Raw genomic sequence first — 8494 nt, forward strand, 5'->3', positions numbered from 1 at the left:
AAATATACATTTAATCAACTTTTGCCTCTTTTTCTTTACTTTCAGCTGTTTGGTGAAGCAGTTCTAGGATTGTCACAGGGTTCAGTATCCGAGCTGTTAAGTAAACCAAAACCTTGGCACATGCTCAGTATCAAAGGCAGAGAACCATTCATTCGTATGCAGTTATGGCTGAATGATCCAAGAAATCTTGAAAAGCTTCAGATGCTTAAAAATGAGCGACGGGAGGCAAACAAACGACGGCGAGCACTGGATCCTTCTGCTGATGTGTCTCAGGATTCGCAAGATATATTTCAGGCCCCTTCACCAGGTGGTTCATCAAAGAAACAACGTGTACTTTTCTCAGAAGAACAAAAAGAGGCCTTACGATTGGCATTTGCTTTAGATCCATATCCTAATCTGGCCACCATTGAATTCTTGGCACAGGAATTACAACTATCAACTCGCACAATCACAAATTGGTTCCACAATCATCGTATGCGCCTCAAACAATGCCCAGGAAGTCCAGGCGATGGCTCTTCTCCTTCCCGTGACCTTTCACAATCACCAAACCAATCTCAGGGTCAGTCTTTTGACCCCCTCCAGTTCCGCCTGTTGCTCTCTCAGAGGTTGCTAGAGCTAAGAAAGGAAAAAGGACTCCCACCAACACTACCTGGTCTTGGTCCTGGTTTGCACCCGGGCCTTTTCCCTCACTTCCCACACTTAGGAACACCAGGTCTTGGTGGACAACACCTTGAGAGAGACTTGAGTGTTGCTGGCCTTGACTTGTCCATGAAAGGTGATAATGATTATGATGAGGGATCACTTGATGAAGATTCCAATATGTCAGGTGCCATGAGTCCAAGTGGAGGTGGCCGTTCTGAAGGTGAAGGTGATGACAGGGATGGACGAGGGGCCCCTTCTCCTGTAGCAAGATCTTCTTCCCGAAGAAAGCCTGCTGCTCCTCAATGGGTCAATCCATCATGGGCATCGGGGGAATGTGGTAAAGAACGTGAACTGATTATAAATGGGGTATGTGTCATGCAAACAGATGATTATAGGTTGGATGAACAACAAGAGACAGTACGTATTGAACCCACTCCGGTGGATGAAGCTCGTGCACTTTCACTCAAAGAAGAGGATAATGAGGAAGATGGAGATGACGATCAACAACCAGCCTCTTCACAGCCATCTTCCTCACACCCAGATAGTGTAAAACCTGAAACAGTCAGTACCTTGCAAGATGAAAACGAATCATCTACATTGCAAGAGGTTCCAACGCCTAGCAGGGAAACTGTAAATGAGGAAAGTGACGTGAAGGAAGAAGAAGAGGCGTGATGCTAGCACTTGCCTAAAATGACGCTTTTGGATTCCAGAGTTTATCCCGTTAATCTTAGCGTATTGTTGTTCGTGCATTATACCAAATGTTTCGTCCCGTCGGCAAGTAATGAGCTTCGCTAAGTTGGATGATGATAACTGAGGCATTGTGTCACCTGAGAGCCTCTCGGTGGAATCTCTTAGGCACATTGTGGGCCTATAAAATCACAATTAGACTTTCAAGTCATAAGTCCTACAAAATGTCAACCTCTGTTATTTTATTATGAAATGTTCGTGTGTTTTACTTGTTAACTTGTCTAAAGTTTTGTATATACTGTATTTCCCAAGTTTTTTGATCAAGCTCCCCTTAGGATAGGTGACTTCAGGTATTTAGAATGCCATAATGTTGAACTGTTCTCACAGCTTATTGCCAGTGTTGACAGAGGTTGATCCTTTGGCCTCTGCGCAGTGTTCCATGGGCAGAGAACAAGCAAGACCCACTAGTGTAAGGTGGTTGTCTAAGCAGTCGAGTGTTCGAACCAGTGAAATGGTCGAACTTGTAACAACCCCGCGACATAATATTGATGATATTCCGGTGATCCCTTCATTGACCAAATAGTACAGATTAGAACCAAATAGTATACCCCTCTTTCCCCAAGTGAGACTAGTAAGTAACCTTAAAGAATGTTTAAAAATGCAAATTCAAAACTGTGGCTAGGTTACTGATAAGCCCAACAAGCATACTTGAGACTGTTAGTTCTAGTCTTTTATTTTTCTCAAACTAATTTCACTTTTTCATCATTCAAATATTCGCATTTGACATGTCCATCTAGTCCATGGATAAGAGCATATTGGTCATCTCAAGGTTTTTCTATCATCTCCCGAAACTCCCTTGAAGTGCATTGGAACACAATCGTAAAAGGTTATAAGGGAAATAATTGCATAATTTTCGGAGTGAAAATAGAAATTCATTGGGCCACTGTTAGCAGACCCCGTTCTAAAAGCCTATGCAAGTCACAGGTAGCAAGAAAAACGCGATTGTGTTTTCTTTTTAAATAAAGAGTATTGAAATGTTTCGAACAGGAAGGCGTAGGATACGCAATTTACAACATATTAAGTTTAACGTTAATAAGGCTCTATGCTTCTGCAGGCCCAGGGAGCCAACTGCTATAAATGGCTTGTGTATGGGAAAAGACACTTTAATTAGTGCCCGGGGAATGCCCAGGTGATCAAAGTAATCGAAGGAAATAGTGATGGGGCATTAGAAGTGAATTTATGCAGCGTTCTATAGAGAAAGTGGGAGAGGGGTGACAAACAAAAGTGCTGGTGTTGTTGATTATTGGATTTTAAGAATGGAATAAAGATGGCCATGATGAGTAAAAGACCCGGAGAACTGTGCTATATTTTGGTGGTATGTAATTTTTTTATACATTTTTTTATTGTGTTAAGAAAATTTACTTCCATAAAGATGTGTACTACTGATATTGCGGTTGATTACCCATCTTGCCTCGGCAAAATGTCTCGGGAACGCCCCCTGGTATGTAGTCGCTGATGACAATCATCAACCAAGTATTCATTAAGTTAACTCATTAAAACTGTGACATCTTGCAATAACTTACGACGTGCTTTCAAGGCAATGTCGATTTACTATGGAAAAACAATGATGATGGAAGTGCTAGTTACAAATATCCAATTTAATTCTGTTGGAATTAGATCCAAGGAGAGACCATTGTAAATGAACGTCAGTTTTCCTTGCGTCAATCTCCAAGTTTTTATTTCCCCTTTTCACTGTTTAATGTAAGTGCCAAAAATAAATCTTATAGATAAAATGGTCGCCGGACTTAAAAATTATTTATCAAATTTTTCTGTTCAAAGTCTACTCTGTAGGTTCTTTTTACACGGAGTTTTGACATTCTGATCTAGGCTGCAATAAGGAATTTAGTGGAATAGCTGCATCAAATCAAATTATTTAGTCACCCGTTTCCATGAACGGTAAATATAAGCGATTCATTTTTATTCATTTTCTATAGCTCTCTCTCTCTCTCTCTCTCTCTCTCTCTCTCTCTCTCTCTCTCTCTCTCTCTCTCTCTCTCTCTCTCTCACGACAAGGATGAGAAGAAGGCCTTCCAAACATGGTGGGAGAATGACATTTCAGAATTTATTCTTTACATGAAAATGATTTGTCCAAACACGTCCCTATCCATTGTGTCGGGTAATTGTATAGTTGTTCCGGTGACTATTCACGAGTTATCAGAGAAAAATATTACGGGTTAAAAAGAGGACTTGAATGGTTGGAGAATCAAATGAAAATTACATGCCGAAAGGTTTTAATCTAATCTTTAAAATATTTGTATGATGAAAGAAGTCCCATTCGTTAACTTAAAATATTTTACGATCAACCAAAAAAATCGCAGTTTACACCTGTCCATCTGAGAAACGAATCACGACGGGAAGAGAGTTATTACCTTCACATTAATTGTGGTTAGCTTTCTTTGGACTACAGGTAGGAAAGAAAGGTATTCTTTCAATAATCCCAATTGGGTTTTTATTCTCTCCTTTCGTCCATCCTTCCAGGAAGTAAAAGATTAGACAAAGGGTTCAATGGATGGAATTCGATACAAAGAAGAAAAAGCATAATAGAATCAAAGGTCATCGTAGTATGTTATTACAGTCACGTATTATCATGTCTGTCATATAAATACATTACTTTTTATGTTTGATTTCTATGTTTGATTTCACTTTAGCAAATTCTTTCCAAATCTAAATATATGACCGAGCCTTTTTTTTAATTGTAAGTTTAACGTAAGAGAAATTATTAAGGTAAGAAAGTTTTATCAGAATTTTCTGTGAAGAATTAACCGTGAAAATTCTATGTTTATCATTGAGCACAAAAAAAATTTCGAAACAAAAATATCTTAGTATCTGTAAACGAGGCACTTTTCATTTTATTATGAACAAGGTTTACGGCGACTGCTCTTTACCGCAGAGAAAATTTTGCCCTTTTCAAAATATTGTCAAAAATCGCACAAACCAACCTATGATTATCACGTTGCGTATCCGCAAAGCTGCAAGAAATCCCATATAAACCTCTGGGTATTTTAAAACATAAATATTCGCTTATTAAAAAATAGATAGAAAATATTATTTCCCTTCCGGGTACTATTCCTCGGTAAAGCCTGTCTCACAGATAAGGTCGGCTGAGAAAGGATTCCAATTTGCTTGGCTGCCTCCATCCCATATTTATGGATGCGGAATCAAGCCTACGTTAAGTGATTTATGTTTTCCATTTGTGGTGGAAATGGGAGATACGGTGATTGACGGCATCTCTCTATCCATCCCTGTGTCATAATGAGACGTTAGATGGATCTCTCTCTCTCTCTCTCTCTCTCTCTCTCTCTCTCTCTCTCTCTCTCTCTCTCTCTCTCTCTCGGTACATAAATGAGGCAGTCTGATTAGAAAATTTAAACTGACGATGTCAATAACTTGAATACTTCGGGGGATTTGACGCTGAAAAACTACGTCCTTTTGTTATAAATTCTTGTTAGCGATTAGGAAATATACATTTATGCGTTGTTATCTCATGTTGTTATAATTTAAAGAATGCCAAAATACAGGACAGTTCTCCTATGTTTTGTGTTAAAAGTAGGACAAATAAAATATTTATTAAGTTGTTATTTACGAAGGGCGGCTTATTTTTCCTTTCATTTACCAGTGTGTGTTTGTCGTAAGCAGGGAACGGAACCGGTGGATAGTATAAATAAGACCTAGTTGTAAAGAACGTGTAAAAACAACGTCAGAGTGTCAGTCTGATTTTTATTTTCTATGAAGATAATGACAGACGCCACATAATTTGTTTACATAAAAAAAATTGATGTTGCCTCTGATGAATATTATTAATTGCATTTTCTTTGTTTGTTAATTATCCTTGCATTAAACGTGTTATTAAATCATGCATATTTTATCAAATATGTATGCCCAGTTAGAAAATAGATTGTCAAAGGGGAGAGATTGTGTCAAATTATCGTTTCATCAAAGGTGCTGAGAGGACAACCGAGACAAATCCACACTTATGCCTTCCTGTATACGGGCCATAATCCTATCTCCGAGATGCGCGTTCAAATGCAGGCTTTTATAACAGAACGATGGAAAACTCAAACCGGAGATGGAGTTCCGTATATGAACTCGAGCTTAAAACCAAAAACACGGTGTCCGGAAAACGAGTAATGGCTCGTACGAGAGAACCCAAGATGAGCCAATGTCCAGATAATGTCCAACGTGATACCGGTGAAGTGTCAGAATAGTGATAATCTTTAGTAATGTTAAGGGTTACGTTTCAAATACAAAACGGACTTTTTATTGGTTAGTTTATGTAATTCTTTAAAAAAGAGGGATAAATAACTTAAAAAATATGACGTCATTAAAATAATGCCAGCGTCTAACCGAGAAACAATATTCACATTCTAATATTCTTCCTTTGGAAAACGGATGAACATGAAAGGGAACTGTTCTACCGAGAGATCCCCTCCCATCCCGGCCCAATGCCAGGAAGCAAGCATAATAATTCTGCGTTGGTGAAGATGGATGCAATTAATCCCTTTATGCTCACTCCCGGGCTTGTGTAATATGTGTTTGTGTGCAAGGAGATTGGACAAGGTCGAATCTTTAGAGCGCCTGCAGGTAAGGCTCGTCGCAAGATTCAGCAAGATGGTTGTTGCATTTTGCAACAGCAAGTTGCTTATATCAGAGCAATGTTGTGAGCATCTACTTACGGGTGACATATTTTTGGACGATTATTCCAATAATAAAAAGCTAAACATGCAGAATATGGAAGATGATTCCAGAGCCTGGTTGTAAAAGAAAATCGACTAAGATGGAAAATTCCTCTGTAATTCGCAACTTGTCGAGCTGACGAAGAACGAAAGATAGATCTGTTTATCTTGAAAGAGGTCAAGCCAATAAGCTTCTACGGCAAAAATGATGGATGAAAATTTCGAGCTGTAATTTTGAACTTAAGACGACAATCAATAGGTCCCTTTCTCTCACATCTTTTTCACCAACTTTTCTCCCCTCAAGATGTTGGCTCTTCTAGACTGAACCGCGTTTCATTCATTTTATTCATCCATATTAAAACAATGTACATCCATCACTCGAGAAACACTGAATGAAAAGCAGCGATTGTGTATAGGGAAAAAATTGGTCCTTTTTTATACGGAACAAAGCGACCGATAAATTCCGTAGACGATGTAATATAAATCTTGTAAGGTTCATTTGACACCAAGATTACATAAGAATTTGAACTTTACGCGTTTCTATCAAATGATATGGAAAAGACTCGAGAGTTTCTCTCTCTCTCTCTCTCTCTCTCTCTCTCTCTCTCTCTCTCTCTCTCTCTCTCTCCTCTCTCTCTCTCTCTCTCTGTTTCTTCTGAAAAAGACTTTAGTAGCCTGGCATAGACGAAGAAATTTTCAATTATGAATTAGATTCTATCGTGTTTTTATTATTCACCTCTAAATATTAAGGGAACTTTGTAAATAGAGTTCAGGCTATTAGAAAATGATAGCTTGTCAAGTATCAGGTTTATTATTAATGATAATTATTATCCAAGTACTGTTATTTCTCGCAGTCTTTGTTAAGGATTACATATGCCGATAACATTATTGCTTGTAATTCATTACTGATATGTTTGTAATTCATTGATTGTGTGGTTTTCGTGCCTTCCTTCGTTTGTTTCTTTGTTTGTTAATTTGTTAGGTCGTTTGCATTATCATCCTCCCAGAGATATTCGTCGCGTGGCTGTCGTTTCTGACACAGAAATTCTAAGGAAAGTCAAAATGCTACAGAGAAAAGGAAATCCTCTAAAAGTTGGTCTGTCTGTCTGTCTGTCGACATATTTCTGAGTTGTGTTATAATTAGATGAAGTGAATATATTTGTTTTTTGCTAGAAACCTCTACTGTAGTAGTCTCCTCGTAGACAATGTTTCATTCCAGTATAATTCCAAAAAAATAAAAAACCTCGTATGCTAAAATAGTGAATGAAAAATGTGTGTTCAACTATAAACAAAGCCTTAGATGTGTGTCAATAAGAGCGCTTTTTCTATTCACGGAACGTGAAAAAATGGTCTTTATTGAATAGTTGTCGGAGGTTTCAAACGTGAAGCGTTGAAAGCACATTGTAATCATTATCGAAGGATCTCCCAGTGTTTGTTCGCGTGCGCACGCGCGCTGTGCAGTTGTTGATCTTGACCCTAAGGGAGGTCACGCCTGGATGCGGTGATCTCCCGTGTCTCGTGATGTTCATCTCAAAGTTATTATTATTATTATCATTATTATTATTATTATTCAATAGGTAGCATCTCCCTTGCCCGCCCATCCAATCCCCAACGCCCATCAACTATAGACTTTTATTATTATGATTATTATACTCTATTTCCTCCTGCTGACATTATCGCGTGATTGTTACTTTTTACCATAATTATTCATTTTCTCCCTCGTCTGGTCGAGAAATAAAATGAGTTTTTTTTTATTTAAAAGCGGAGCCATATTGAATATCCCTTGATTATGATAAAAATAAACAGGCGAAAGGCGTGATGTGTTTTTGCCTGTCCAAGTTCTTCGAGAACAGCTTGAATGACGACGACCTGTTCATGTTCGGCGCGAACATGGAAATCTCCATCTTGTAAATATATAAATATATATCATCCGTTCAGACGTGTTCGAACGAGAGATCCTGTTGTGTAAAGTGTTAAGTCATACTGGCTGGAGGAATTACGAAGAAAATTAATTTTAAAGCAAATTAAGAAAAAAGTGAAAAAAGTATAAAAAAATAAAAAGTGAATTTCTGTGCAAGATCGGCATTCGCCATTGTGGCCCACTCCGGTCTCCCTCCTCCCCTCCACACCCCTTCTATGTCTCTTAGGGGGGGAGTGACTCTGCATCTTTTTAAGGTCCATAGGGAATATGATGAAAATAAAATAAAGGATCCGTTGTGCCAATTGACAAAGTTTCTTCTTCTGTGTCATCAATAAGGGTCAGTATGGCATTTATCTATTGAGCATTTTACGCCCTTACCTACTTATAACTACAGTCACAAGATAGGTAGAGAACCCATTTCTCTCTCCCTTCCCTCCACACCCCCTTCCTCCCCACAGATAAATAAACTCCTCATCCAGAGTGCGAAATACTGTATAAGCTTCATCACCCC

General features: G+C 38.5%; 1 protein-coding gene across 1 annotated transcript in view; it reads left to right on the top strand.

Annotated features, from left to right (window-relative positions):
• The window catches only part of LOC137617674 (homeobox protein cut-like), a 98664-nt gene extending 93951 nt beyond the window's left edge, over nucleotides 1–4713 (top strand). Inside the window, exon 9 of the mRNA XM_068347674.1 lies at nucleotides 46–4713. Coding sequence (XP_068203775.1) covers nucleotides 46–1314 — 1269 coding nt within the window. The 3' untranslated portion in view covers nucleotides 1315–4713. The remainder of the gene's footprint in view (nucleotides 1–45) is intronic.
• The last annotated feature ends 3781 nt before the right edge of the window (nucleotides 4714–8494 follow it).

This window comes from Palaemon carinicauda, chromosome 23 (genome assembly GCF_036898095.1).
Source record: "Palaemon carinicauda isolate YSFRI2023 chromosome 23, ASM3689809v2, whole genome shotgun sequence".
In the NCBI taxonomy this organism is placed as follows: Eukaryota; Metazoa; Arthropoda; class Malacostraca; order Decapoda; family Palaemonidae; genus Palaemon; species Palaemon carinicauda.